Raw genomic sequence first — 15,553 nt, forward strand, 5'->3', positions numbered from 1 at the left:
GATTTCCAGAAGTTACTAGTTGTTTCGGCTACAAAATCGCCAGCCACAACTACGTGCACAAATTATTGCCCTCTCTTGTGACCACTGAGATAAGATATATGCATGTGTTTGTGCATTGCCGCTCCGCTGCTCGTATACGTACATATGTGTAGACGCAATTATTTATTCGTTTATGTAAACATATAAAGATTGAATTATTGATGTGAATGTTTGTAGTTTACAGTCTCTCGCGCGCACATAGCCGTATAAGTAAATGCATCTGTGTGTGACATCTCTCTGGGCTGCCTTATATATGTGTATACTTGATTTGATTATTAACGTAAATACTGCTTGGCATGGCCTTAGCATCGCCTTAGTGATGGGATAACTTAGGGGTGGTAATATCCGTGACACTGCCCTCCACCTAAGTCTGATCGTCCCGATCAGACAAATCTCTCGATCTAAACGTTGCCAGCCTTTCCAAATGGACCACTTTCATTTTGGTTCGTGGTTTACCGATGGTTTGTATGCGGTACACTACATCGTTGATCCGTTTTACAACTTTGTATGGGCCTTCCCAATTACACTGCAATTTCGGGGACAAACCTTTTTTACGTTGTGGATTGTATAACAGCACCAAATCTCCTTCCTGAAAACCTTCTGAATTAATTGCTTTATCGTATCTGGCTTTCATCTTGTCACTCATAATCTTTGTTCGTTGCCTTATCAGATCATGTATTTCTCTTAGCTCTTCTTCCAAATCACTAGTGGATTTCCTGACATTTCTCTCCGCATTGGCATCTATCCCAAACTTCAAATCAGCTGGCAGTCTAAGGTCATTGCCAAAAATTACTTTTGCAGGGGTTTGGCCCGTTGTCTCATGCACTGCTGATCGGTAAGCCATCAAGAATAATGGTATGCGGGTATCCCATTCTTTATGGTATTTGTCTACTACTTTCCTTAAGTGCTCCTCCAATGTTCTATTGAATCGTTCTACCATACCATCGGATTGAGGATGCAATGCAGTTGTCCGTGTTTTTCGAATGCCCAATGACTTACACATTTCCTGGAACACAGCTGATTCGAAATTCCTGCCTTGGTCAGAATGTAACTCCATTGGTACACCATACCTTGCAACCCATTCGTTTTTAACCACTTCTGCTACTGTTTCTGCTTCTTGGTTTGGGATTGGGTATACCTCTGGCTATTTACTGAAATAATCCATAACCACCAGTACGTATTTGTTTCCGCGGTTACTAGTAGGAAATGGACCTGCGACATCCATGGCGATCCTTTCAAATGGCGCACCTGAGTTATATTGCTTCATCTGGCCATGACTTCGTGTTCTGGGCCCTTTCGCTCTGCTGCAAACCTCGCAGTTTGCAATCCACTCAGTGATCGACTGACGGCAACCAACCCAATAGAATCTCTGTTTAATCTTCTCGAGCGTCTTCGTGATTCGAAGATGACCTCCGCTTGGACCATTATGCAGCTCGCTGAGCACGTCAGGAATCCTCTTTCTGGGAACAACTATCAGTTTATTCTTGTATTTACCATCCTCACTCTCCCATACTCGATGAAGGCAACCGGATATCAATTCTAAACTGTTCCACTGTGCCCAATATGACTTCGCAATGGGACTCTCTGCTGACATCTCTTCTCTGTTTGGTCTTTCATTTCGTTCGAGCCCTTGCATAACACGTGACAGATCTGCATCTTCTAGCTGGCACTTTCTTAGCTGTTCCTTGTCCCATTCATCTGTACATGTTATATTCATTAGCCGGACATCTATAATGTCTTCTTTAGCCTCGGCTTTTGAACAGTGCTTGCATTCCAAACTACATGGTCTTCGTGACATTGCATCAGCATTTCCATGGGTACTACCTTTTCGATGCTCAATGGAAAAGTCGTAGCTTTGTAGTCGCTCGATCCACCGTGCCAATTGTCCTTCCGGATTACGGAACTGCAGAAGCCATTTCAACGCTGCGTGATCTGTCCTGACACGGAATCGCTGGCCGTAGAGGTATTTGTGAAAATGTTTAATGCAGTCTACCAATGCCAACAGCTCTCTCCGCGTAACACAGTAGTTCCTCTCTGGTTTTCCAATCGAACGGCTGTAATATGCAACTACCTTCTCCTGTCCATCGACCAGTTGTGATAAAACGCCTCCTATAGCATATCCACTCGCATCTGTATCCAGAATAAATGTTGCTCCTGGAATCGGATATGCTAACATTGGGGCAGTGCACAAACGCTCCTTCAATGTTTGGAAAGCCACTTCTTGCTCCTTCTTCCATTCAAAAGCTTTGTTTTTTCTTGTAAGCTCATGGAGGCTATGGGCTACGCTGGAAAAATTTGGTACAAATCGGCGGTAATATGTGCACAGCCCAAGAAAACTTCTCAATTCATGTAGGTTCTGTGGTCTTGGCCAATCCTTTACAGCCTCTATTTTTTCGTTCGCAATGCAGATGCCCTCTGTCGTTACCTTGTGACCCAAATAATTGACTTCCTTTTTAAACAGCGCACACTTTTTGGGACTTAACTTCAGACCAGCGCCAGCTATTCTCTGGAAAACTTCCTCCAAGTTCTTAAGATGTTCATCAAAGTTCTTGCCCAATACGATGATGTCGTCCAGGTACACCAAGCATGTTTTCCAATGTAGTCCTTTCAGTACCTGGTCCATGAGTCTCTCAAAAGTAGCTGGTGCATTACAAAGTCCAAAAGGCATCACTGTAAATTGCCAAAGACCATCACCTACACTGAAGGCTGTTTTCTCTTTATCTTCCTCCTTCACCTCCACTTGCCAGTAGCCGCTTTTCAAGTCCAGCGTGGAAAACCATTTCGTACCAGATAGCGAGTCCAGAGTGTCGTCAATTCTTGGCAATGGGTAGCTATCCTTTTTCGTTACGTCATTCAACTTCCGGTAGTCCACGCAAAACCTCATTTTTCCATCCTTCTTTTTTACAAGTACTACCGGTGAGCTCCATGGACTAGCTGATGGTTCGATGACGCCGCTGTCGCTCATTTCTTGAATGATTTGACTCACAACTTCCCGCTTCGCCAGTGGAACACTACGTGGAGCTTGACGGATCGGCCTCGCATCTCCAGTGTCAATTTGGTGTTTCACAACGTTGGTGCGGCCTGGTTTAGAATCATCCTGGTCAAATATGTTCGCGTACTTTAAGAGCAGTTGTTTTGCCTTACTCTGATAGGCTTCCTCTAGCCCATGCGTCCATGCCGTGATATCATTTGAAAGACCACTATTACTAGATGAAACGTGTTCCTGGAGCTGTTCACAGTTAATAAATACTTCGGCCTCTTGGCATCTTCCCAAAATAGCTCCTTTGGTCAAATTGAATGGTGACTTGAACTCATTGAGTACTCTTACCGGAATACGTCCATCTTGTTTTGTCATAGCCAGGGTTTTTCCTACAAGTATGTTCAGTGCTGATTTATTTGCTGCTTCGACAACCCACAATTTGTTTGTCCCACAATCTCCATCTACCTTTGCCCAGATGACTGCTTCTGATTTTGGTGGTATTTGCTGACTCTCTTCCACCAGCACTCGTTTACTGCTGTAGCCTCTCTCGTAGCCGAAATTAAGTGGCACATCCATGTTCTTATATCGCATCGTCTTGCTTTGCATATCGATCTTGATGCCTTGGTTGATTAAGAAGTCCACTCCAATTATGATTTCATCAACAATACCTGCCACTATAAAATTGTGAAGTACCGTGACGTTCCCAATTGCTACTTCACATTCTACTTCTCCAATTACCTGGGTGTCCTCTCCCGTGGCTGTACGTAATCTTGCTCCAAGCAATGGTCTTATCTTCTTGTTGACTAAATCTGATCGAATAATGGAATGGGATGCACCCGTATCTACAGTTAGTAAACGTTCTTTTCCATCCACATGTCCTCCGACAGTAAGATTGCTTGACCTTCTTCCAATTTGCGAGATAGAGATTATGGGGCATTCAATTGAGGGAGCCAGCTGTCGCCCCTTGCGGCTGACTCGCTTTAGTTTAACGATTGAGTGGATTTGGAGATTTGATCGTCTCCTTCAGCTCTGCGTTTACGGCCACCCACATTGTTGGAACTATTGGAATTGCTACTGCAATGACGTGCAATGTGACCTGGGTTACCGCACTTGAAACATTTCATAACTCCGGCATTTTTCTGTTGTGATCCCTTCAGAGCTTCCAAAATTGTATCTACCCACTCCGGCCTTTCTACTTCCACACGATGAGCTTTGTATGCTGGTTTACTCAATAATGACGCCGTTTCCTGAGTCAATGCATGGGATACCGTTTCAGAAAATGTTTGCTTTGGGTTCGCGTATGTGGCTCGCTTCGTTTCGACGTCCCGTATGCCATTTATAAAGCTCTGAATCTTCACTCTTTCCGTGTATTCCACGGGTGCATCCGCATTTGCAAGATGAGCCAATCTTTCAATGTCCGAAGCAAACTCCTGCAAAGTCTCGTTAGCTTTTTGGTAGCGGTTTTGCAATTCTATTTGAAATATCTGTTTCCTGTGTTCGCTTCCGTATCGCCGTTCTACAGCAGCCATCAATGCGTCATAACTGTTCCGTTCGTACTCTGGAATAGTCTGTAAGATTTCGGCAGCTGGTCCTTTCAATGCTACGAAGAGTGCGGCAACTTTATCTTCCACATTCCAGTTGTTCACTGCTGCGGTCTTCTCAAACTGTAGCTTAAAGACCTGGAAAGGAACAGAACCGTCAAAGGATGGTGTTTTTACCTTTGGATTACTCGCTGAAACTGCTGGACGATTTAATTGTAACTGCTGAATCCGATCTTTCAAAGCATCCATCTCAGCTTCCATTTTATCTTGTCGTTCACTAAAACCCTCCAACTGCGATGATATGCGATCCTCTTGCGCTTTCAACTGCTGAGCCAACTGAGATATCATATATGTCTTCTGTTCTTCCAGTTGCGATGCCATATACGTCTTCTGTTCTTCCAGTTGAGATGACATTTGCGACGACATTTCTGAGATACGTGTCTCCTGGGATTCCATCTGTGATGACATATACGTTTTCTGTTCTTTCAGTTGTGATGACATGTTGGTGGATATTTGTGATGACATTTCTGTTATACGTGCCTCTTGTGCTTCCAGTTGAGATGCCAGTTGCGACGACATTGATGCTACTGTCGATGTTTGTGCAGATATTGCAGCCAATATCATGTTCAAGTCTGTGCTGCTAACCGTCTGCGATGTTTCGTTTTTCTCTTCAATTTTCGTTGTCTCCTCGCCATCAAGATGAAACACATACTCTTCCACATCAATTCCTTCTGCTTCCATTGCCTCTCGTAGCCGTGCCTGAAGTTCAAGTTTAACGCCGCTTGTATTCAATCCACGGCTCTCCAACTCCTTCTTCAGCTGCTGGATCCTCAATTCACTGAACTTTGCCATGTCCTTGTTGTCCTCTAGAATTTATCCAACAATTCCTCTTCTGACACCAATTGTAACGAATTTGCTGCAAATCCTCTTATTTGCCCTTTTTGCTAGGTTCGTATCGCTAAACTGTTGAATAAATAACTCCAATATTGAATAATGGAAAAATGGCCTTTATTAAAATGCTTCACAATAACACTCAAACTGTGCAACGAATAGCTTAATAACCAAACTGATAGCTCAAATTAAACTCCACTAATCAAAATAATACTGGTATTGCTCGCTAGATATCTTCTTAGTCGTAACTGCTGATCAACTCAAATCAAACTGAATTACTTCTTACTCGCCTGCACCGCTTTTATAGTTTACGCTGCATACTTCTAGGCTCTTCGATTTCCAGAAGTTACTAGTTGTTTCGGCTACAAAATCGCCAGCCACAACTACGTGCACAAATTATTGCCCTCTCTTGTGACCACTGAGATAAGATATATGCATGTGTTTGTGCATTGCCGCTCCGCTGCTCGTATACGTACATATGTGTAGACGCAATTATTTATTCGTTTATGTAAACACATAAAGATTGAATTATTGATGTGAATGTTTGTAGTTTACAGTCTCTCGCGCGCACATAGCCGTATAAGTAAATGCATCTGTGTGTGACATCTCTCTGGGCTGCCTTATATATGTGTATACTTGATTTGATTATTAACGTAAATACTGCTTGGCATGGCCCTAGCATCGCCTTAGTGATGGGATAACTTAGGGGTGGTAATATCCGTGACAGTATTATTATTTTCTAACATATACATACCTATATATACCAGTAATTTACAAATACACGTTTATTTCCACACGTATATTTGCACGTATATATAAGTGAAGTGTTTGTGATTTTTTTTAATTTTTTTTTTCCGAATTTCGCGGATTTAAATTATTTAAGGAACGTCCCGTTGTCCGTGCTTGACTCTATTTTTCAAAAAAAAACACAAACACAAACACCGCCACCAATTTAAATCCCCTTTTTTTTAATTTCTGTGGCACGAAGAGTTTTCCATCTTCGAATTTTGCGAATGTTCTCTGAGAGTACAAATATTTTATTCGGTTTTTTTGGTGAAAACCCAAAAGTTTGCATGAAATGCCTCTCAGTCCCCCAAAAGCGTCCGAAACCGGGACAAAATCAAAAGGTGGCCCAAAAGAAGAAACGGCCAAGAAAAGGTCAACATACCCCCGCCGGAAATCCAAATCAGTTGACCCATCCGCGCAAAAGTTCATCGCGGAAAGTGACAATCTGATCAGATACTGTGCAAAATTCAACGAAGCACCGATTCAGGATCACACTGAATCGTATCTCATGATAAAGGACAAATCACTAGATGATTATTGGGCACGACTTCAATCGGTTTACGATCTGGTATTTTCGAAACCAGGCGAAAGTTTCCTGAAGACTTTAAGAGTTCAGTACAAGGCAAACAATGCGCCTGCCTTTATACGTATGAAGTGACAAAAGCAAAGATTGCCGATCAACTTATCTTGATCAAAATGATGGCAACGCCGAGTCCACCACCCCGCGTGGAACAACCCCCGGCTGAGGCAAATATTTACCTCAAAGTCCCAGCATGCGACACGGAGACCTTTTATGGTGGATGTGAAGAATGGCCCGCTTTTCGTGACATGTTCACGGCGGTGTACATTAACCACCCAAAGCTCTCCGGTGCTCAGAAATTGTACCATCTCCGGTACAAAATGCAAGGAAAAGCCGGCTCCATCGTCAAACAATATGCGTTGAGCGATGATAACTTTGACCTTGCCTGGGAAGCTTTACGGTCACGATACGAAAACAAGCGTATCTTGGTTGACAACCAGATAAAATCCTTACTGACTCTTGCCACTATTCCATCCGAAAACAGTGAGCAACTTCAGAAATTGCAAAATACAATCAACAACTGCCTACCCGTCCTTCACTCCCAAGGAGTTACGACAGACAGTTGGGATCCGATTCTGGTGTACATTTGTTCATCAAAGCTCCCAGAAACAACCCTGTCACTTTGGGAACAATCTCTCTCTTCTCGAAGAGATCTACCCTCATGGTCACAAATGAACGACTTTCTCACCTCGAGATATGAAGTCGTTGAAAGGGTCAATAGGCTTCAACCAAGCAAACAAAAACCCGTCGCTCATCAAATTCTGCGCAAAACAGGTCCTTCAACAGTACGCAAACCCTTGTGGCAGAATCTAAAAAGGAAACTTGCCAATGTTGCAACTCCCCGCACCTTATTAGATTCTGTCCACGATTCAAACGAATGTCTGTGCAAAACCGGACACAATTCGTAAAACAAGCTAAGCTGTGTACAAACTGCCTTAGCAGCACTCATATCATCAATGAGTGCATGAGCAAGTGGTCATGTTCGACATGTCATCAACGGCATCACACGCTGTTGCATGCGAGCCCACAAGCTCAACGTTCCACCCCGCGAACGAATGTACCAAACGTGCAGCACACAACTGCTGAGTCAACATCTCCCGTTCGACAAACGCAGAATAGCTCCGATTCTAGCGAGTTACCGTGTTGTACAAAACACGCACCGGTTCAATCATTGCATGCAGCCAATGATAACCAAATTCTCCTTCCTACTGCTATGGTCGCAGTCGAACACGAAGGGGAATTATTTCAACTGGGAGCCCTTATTGATCAGGGCTCGGAAAGAACTTTCATTTCCTCGAAAGTTCAAAAACGGTTGAAACTTCCATTCGAACATTCAAAGTTCGAAATCTCTGGCATGGGTGGACAAGTCGTACAAAAGTCCTCCAAGCTTTGTCCTTTGACACTGGTTGCATCCAAGGCCATGAAAAGGATAAAGGCTTATGCCATTGTGTTGCCGCAACTGACAAAAAATCTGACAACATCCACCATTAGTCGCAAAATCTGGCAGCAGTTCAAACTCCTTGAGCTCGCTGATCCCAGTTGCCACATACCGGGTCAGACTGACATGGTCATTGGCAGCGACATACTTCCACAAATTCTGCTGGAAGGTATAAAAAAGGTGTACGGTAGCATACTTGCGCAACAAACCATTTTTGGTTGGATTCTCAGTGGTCCAATAACTGAAAATGTTGTGTCACTCTCGACGCAAGTCCAAGCGTCAAACGAGACACTCAGTTCTCGACTGAGAAAATTTTGGGAAGAGGAGGAAATTTCACAACCTCCACAAATATCCCCCGAGGATCAAGCGTATGAGCAGATATACGCAACAACCACGACACGTGCACCAAACGGTCGATACATTGTGCGACTTCCATTCAAGCAAGAGTTTCCTGAAAAACTCTCCCTCGGCAAATTCTGCCCGGCTGCTCTGCAGCAGTTTTTCAGCATGGAGCGATCGCTTCAGAAAAAGGGGGAGTTACGTACAATGTACAACTATGTGTTGCAAGAATATCTCGACCTTGATCACATGGAATCTGCCGACCCATGCGAAATAACTTCGAATGGCAAGGTCTTCTCATTTTACTTGCCACATCATGCGGTAGTCAAACCAGATAAGGTCACCACCAAAGTTCGTGTGGGTTTCAACGCTTCTAAAAAATCTGGGTCAGGAAAATCCCTGAATGACGTGCTATACACTGGTCCAACTCTCCAACCAGATCTCATGCTACTAATTCTATAGTGGCGCATGCATAAGTATGTGTTCAATGGAGACATTGAAAAAATGTACCGTCAGATCCTTATACACGAGGACGACAAAGATTTTCAGCGAATCCTATTTCGCAAATCGGCCAACTCCATTGTTAGCGATTTCAATCTGAAAACGGTTACATTCGGCGTCAATTGTGCACCATATCTCGCTATTCGTACGTTGCATCAACTATCCGATGACACGAAAGCGACATTCCCGTTGGCTGCAACAATTCTCAAGACGCAGACGTATGTCGACGACATCCTATCAGGAAGTCACACCATCGATAACGCCACTGAATCACTCGTTCAAGTGATAAAAGCCCTAACATCAGCTGGTTTTATACTAAAGAAACTAACGGCTAATCACCCGGCCATATTAGAACAGTTTCCGAAGGAGGATCTTCTAGACTCCAACTTCTTGAAATTTGAGAGCACTTCCAATACCAAAACTCTTGGCATTCGATGGAACGCGCTCACGAACAAATTTTCATACACCATTCTGCCGGAATACACCCAAAATGCGGTCACAAAGCGACAAATTTTATCTTCTGTTGCAAAACTTTTTGACCCGGCAGGATGGCTGTCGCCAGTTATGATCCAGGCCAAGATGCTTCTCCAAGAAATCTGGCTGGATGGCAGCGATTGGGATGAAAGCGTCAAGCCCATAACATTATCAAAATGGCAACATTTTGCAGAAAATCTGCCAGCCATTTACCACATCGAAATCCCTCGATGGGTTAATGTCGTTCCAGGGCAAGACACCCAAATCCACGGGTTCTGTGATGCCTCGGAAAAAGCATATTGCGCAGCGATTTACATCCGCACACATGTGGGCAACCAAACAAAATCTTCACTTTTGGTTGCGAAAGGCAAAGTTGCCCCCATAAAAACTGTAAGCTTACCCCGCTTAGAGCTATGTGGTGGAGTCCTACTCGCCAAACTGGCTTCAACTGTTCGAAAACAGCTCGACTTACAAGCATGCAACACCTTCTTATGGTCAGATTCTGAGATTGTACTAGCCTGGCTTGAGAAATCTCCATCGACCTGGAAGACTTATGTGGCCAACCGTACCTCTCAAATTCGAGAATATCTTCCCAGCGGCACCCGGCGCCACGTATCTAGCCAAGATATCCCTGCTGATCTTGGCACACGTGCAATGATTTGATAGGCTCTTCACTTTGGTGGCACGGACCACAATGGCTTTCTTGCCAAATTTCGGCATGGCCAAAGCCGAAAGCAGGTAGCGCTTCTCCACCCGAGAAGCGCAAGGTCGAGGCATATCACGCACTTGAGGAAGAGGACGATATTCTTCAACGTTTCTCCTCATACTCTCGAGCTCTCCATGTGATTGCATACGTGTTCCGTTTTGCGAACAATGCCTGCAACAAATCCAAATCGGTGGCAACCACACATAATCCCCATCTGACGTACAAAGAGTTGCAACATGTGAAAACGCGGCTTGTGGCAATGGCAGAATCTCGCCATTTCGGGGCGGAAAAGAGCACCTTACAAAACAAAATGCCAATAAGCAAAAATAGTTCCCTTCTGGCTCTTGATCCATTTCTGGATGGATACGGACTCCTAAGTATCGGTGGCCGATTGGAACATTCTACAATGCAATACAACGAGAAGCATCCAGTAATCCTTCCTCCGGATTCAAGGTTATGTTAGCTGTATCTGGAGTTTTTACACCGCCTGCTTCTTCATGCAGAAATGCGGTTAATGCTCCAAATGGTGAGGCAAGAGTACTACGTACCAAAACTAAAGCCTCTTATAAAGAAATGCATTTTTCAATGCAAATCTTGCACGCTTTTCAAACAGAAAACGCGCACGCAAATAATGGCAGCTCTACCACCTGAGCGCTGAAATTTCTCACTCCCCTTTTCCACAACAGGAGTAGACTTTGCCGGTCCATTCCAAATAAAAGCATCGTTTCTGAGGTCGACCACTATCATAAAAGGGTACGTGGCTGTATTCGTCTGTTTTTCCACAAAGGCAGTACACCTCGAGCTATGCTCGGAACTTACGCCTGAAGCCTTTCGAGCAGCATTCGCCCGATTCGTTGGCAGACGAGGTTATCCCTCAAAAATGATGAGCGACAATGGTAAAACGTTCATTGGCGCTCAGCGCGCACTCGAACGCGACTTCGTTAAATTTCTTAACGAATGCTCTGCGGACATTGTGCAGAAATATGCCCCCCAGGGAATAAACTGGCAGTATATTCCACCCAGTGCCCCTCATATCGCCGGCTTGTGGGAATCCGCAGTAAAAAGTTTTAAAACCCACTTCAAAAAAACCGCTGCATCCCACAAGTTTACATTCGAAGAATTCACGACGCTGTTGGTGCGTATTGAAGCAGTTCTCAATTCGAGGCTTCTAACCTCACTATCCCAGGACCCAGCTGACTTCACAGCGCTCACTCCGGGTCACTTCCTTCGAGGTGCACCGCTATTAGCCATTCCTGAGCCAAACGCGGAAGACCTTTCCTGGATAAATCGATGGGAAAAACTCAAATCGCTTCATCACCAATTCAGTCGCCGCTGGAAAGAGGATTATCTGAAGGACCTTCAGAAGTGCTATAAATGGCAAACGCCACAGTGAAATCCTCAACCAGGCGACCTCGCCGCAATTAAAGAAGATTCGCTCCCACCCACCGAGTGGCGTCTGGGACGAATCGAGAACGTTCGCCTGGGACTTGACAACCATGCTCGGGTTGTAGAGGTTCGCACCCAAAATGGGCTTGTCATGCGCCCCTTAGTTAAACTGTGCTTCCTTCCAGTGGAGCACTCTTCGAGCACAGCGCTCTAAACTGATATACGTTTTCCCTGTATAATTAAATTTCCGTTTATCATATGCTGTATCCAACTACTTCTCGTTTCTCTGTCTGCTCTTATACTTCCAGGACGACATCCATCTGGCTCTCACGGCAGAGACCGACAACTGCGTTCAGTGTCGGCTCTGCCTCCACTATCACGCGCAGCGGACCGATCGAAGAAACCAGCGGCAACCCCCAAACCGGAACATATGGCCAAGCGCACGATCACGCGCACCCAACGAGGCCTGCCAACGACGTAATATAGCCAGTCGCACCTCAAATATCACCATCCGCGCCTTGCAGGAACTGCAGAAGGTCCTTACAAGCACCTCCCTGCAGAGCGGGCAGGATGTTTAAGCCGCCTCCAATAAGATCCAGACGGCGGCGAAATTCTTATGCGCAGCCGTGCGCGGCAAGTGGAAAGGCGCAAATTCACAAGCACTGCCATCGTCAGCAACGATCCTTTTTTCAACGAGTTAGTCAAGTACTATCACTCGGCAAGCGCGGACGCGATCCTTTTGGGTATTTATTTAAAATAAGCAAACATATTAATACTTTGAATTTGAATTTTTAAAGTCAAGTTTTTAACGAGTTAATTACTTAGTTATTAAATTATAAATAAAGTGAATTTATAACGTTTTTAAAGAAAAACTATTGACCCTTTTAATTGGAAGTGTTAAGTGTAGCGAAGAAAGACCACACAGTTGTCCACAAAGATTGGGCCGTCTTTCTGAGATTTGGTCCTTTTTTTCGGTGAATTTTGGTCCCAAATGAAAACATGTTGTGCCAACCGTGAACCGGCTACGGAACAAGGCGAATCCATACCAGGTAGTGGCAAAGCGAATTCAACCAACTCACCGTGCAAAAGAATGTCAAGTCAAAAAAAAAATGTGATTGATTCCGATTAACTGACACATTAAAGTACAAGGCGCCGATGGAAATTAATCAAGAAGAAGAAATCAGCTGTTGGGATAACAACACCTGGTGCTGAATTCGCCTTGAGGTGGTGGCAAAGCGATTTCAAGCAATTCGCCGTGCAGAAGAATGTCAAGTCAAAAGAAAATTTTAATAGATTTCGATTAACTGACACATTAAAGTACAAGGCGCTGGTGGAAATTAATCAAGAAGAAGAAATCAGCTGTTGAGATAACTGAATTCACCTTGCCACGGAGCTAGATGAAATGTTTAAATTTAAAATTTTTTTTTTGCATATTTTTTTTATAGACAATGGTGGATTTACCATATACCAATACCTTCAAAAATGGTCACGATTTTAGTACTTTTCTTCCTTTTTCACTGAGGTTAAAATTCACAACTCTACCCACAACATTTGGCACACTTTCATTAACCCACATTTAATTTTTAATTTACTTATGTATATGGAAATCTTACCAAAAAAATTGCTCAGTCAATAAAATATAGCAGACCAATGACATTTGATAGGAAAAATTTTTGGCGAGGCATCTGGAAAATATCTACAATAGTACCTGTAGAAAAAGTTAAAAATACAGTGAAGCGGAAGAGCTACGTCCAATCAATACGTTACCTGCAGATGAAAAAATAGTGGAAACAGTGGATTTACAATTGGCCCGTAGAGATAAAATAAATAAGGCAAAGTGCACACGAGGCTACGCGTCATAGATGCTGCAGGCGAAAGTTGTACGCTTTGATGCCGAACACATGTATTTGAATGGAGAGCGGCATAGGAGGCGTCAGCTGCATGAAAGCGACAAAGCATGAAATTTTCGTGTAGCTAAGCGTACAGCAATGTTGGTCGCTGAGCGCACGTACGCTTAAAAAAAGGAAGAACAAGATGTTTGTTTACATTTTTTTGTATGCAAATTTGTGTAATTAGTTAAAAAATGTTACTTTAGTTAATAAAAGTGCGTGAAAGGTATATTACCAAAGCGAAAAAGAGTATTAAACATCATAACAGCTTGGTTAGACATTTTTGAAGCGATTAATATTTGATTTTAGCGACCTTTATACGTTTAAATGTAAAGTTTTTATTTTGCCGGCTCTAGGTCAAAAGTAATAAAACGATTTGGAATCATGGAATTCTACGGAGGATGATAAAAGCTTACAGTGAAATAAAAATACCCAAAAACGGAGAAAAAACAACTACAAAGTACAAATCGATGTTATATATACCAGGCTTCTCCGACAGATTAAAAGGTTCCGACATATATGACAAGGAAAACATCAAAATTGCACATAAACCAGCCTATACGACGAATATTTTCTACAACAACATGAAAAGTAAAGTAGCATTATTAGACAAAAACAACATTGTATACAAAATTACATGCGCTGGAAATGAAAACGATAAATGTAACAAAGAGTATGTAGGTACAACTAAGAATAAATTGAAAACGAGGATATCAGGCCACCGATCTGATATAAAATGCAGAGCAGCTACTAACATGCAAAAAACTGCACTTGCGGCCCACTGTGCAGAGAGCGGCCATCAACCAGATTTCGAAGCAGTGAGCATACTTCAAACAGAGCAAAATTACAAAAAACGCTTCACTTTAGAAATCATTGTTTACTATATAGTTTGGCAGCTGAAGTAGAAGTTATGTTGCGAATAGAGTGGAAGGCAGTGGACTAGGCAGTCGAATGTCATATAATGAAGAAATGGTGTTCGGAGTTTTTTCAAAGTTAAATAAAAAAATGATAAAAGCTTTAATATAAATAAAACTATTGTTTTAATAACAACAAAAACGCCTTATATATTCTATACACATAAATTCGTAAGGATTATCTCACTTTAAAATTTGAGTTAAATAATCTAAAGTTTTTTTTTGAAACTGAGTCGAGAACTGTGCGTGTGAATGTGCGAATTTTCACCGATCAGCTGTTAGTTGCGTAAAATTTACAATGTTAGAAATGCTCCACATAACAAACACACCAATAAACAAGAGACTTAACTATAAAATAGATACCGACGGCTGCTCACATATCTACAGACACTTGCTAGAATCGTGGAAAATTAGTTTAAAGCTACATGGCGAACCGAACGGACGCAGATTAGCAAAATAAAAATATAAATGTATGTATGTATATAAATATGAATATGATTATATACATAGGATGGTTTATTTATTTATTATTGTTAGTTGTGCAAACTAAGCTGAATTTTTTATTATTGTTGTAGCCCCCTGATGAAGATCTCCGAAGGTGATCGAAATATATTGGGAAATTAAAAAATCAAATCGTTTTATTACTTTTGACCTAGAGCCGGCAAAATAAAAACTTTACATTTTTGAAGCGTTTAAAAGGCTAAAAAGTGTTGGAAACTAGATATCACCCTTTTCTCTAGTCCGAGGTGGTTTAAAATTGCCTCTCATAATTTACAAAGGCACGGGGATGCAAACAACGTTTAATACCTATTTTCCTTTGATTTCGGGGACGGATATAGCTCAAGAAATTAAATTTTTTATTTTTTTCAATAATTGTTTGCTTGCCGGTAGTGAGATCCGAATACGATAAAAAAAAGTATATACTACGAAGGAATTAGAGAATATAATGATCTGCCAATTGATATTAAAAACTGTAATAATACCAAAAAATTCAGAAAGTTATTATACAGCTACTGTAAAGCGCTACCTGTAAAGTAGTTAAATTTATTTAGTAAATAATTTTATAGATTATTATATAGTTGAAGTCAA

At 42.4% G+C, this 15,553-nt stretch overlaps 1 protein-coding gene across 1 annotated transcript; it reads left to right on the forward strand.

Annotated features, from left to right (window-relative positions):
• Positions 1 to 8,801: 8,801 nt before the first annotated feature.
• LOC137254143 (uncharacterized) lies at positions 8,802 to 14,828 on the forward strand (the record flags this gene model as incomplete). The annotated part of the gene is made up of 3 exons (XM_067791878.1): positions 8,802 to 8,951; positions 13,907 to 14,437; positions 14,769 to 14,828. Coding segments are annotated over exons 1-3 (741 nt in total), but the record flags the coding sequence as incomplete, so codon positions are not given.
• Positions 14,829 to 15,553: the final 725 nt, after the last annotated feature.

The sequence above is a fragment of the Eurosta solidaginis genome, chromosome 5, assembly GCF_040869045.1.
Source record: "Eurosta solidaginis isolate ZX-2024a chromosome 5, ASM4086904v1, whole genome shotgun sequence".
NCBI lineage: Eukaryota > Metazoa > Arthropoda > Insecta > Diptera > Tephritidae > Eurosta > Eurosta solidaginis.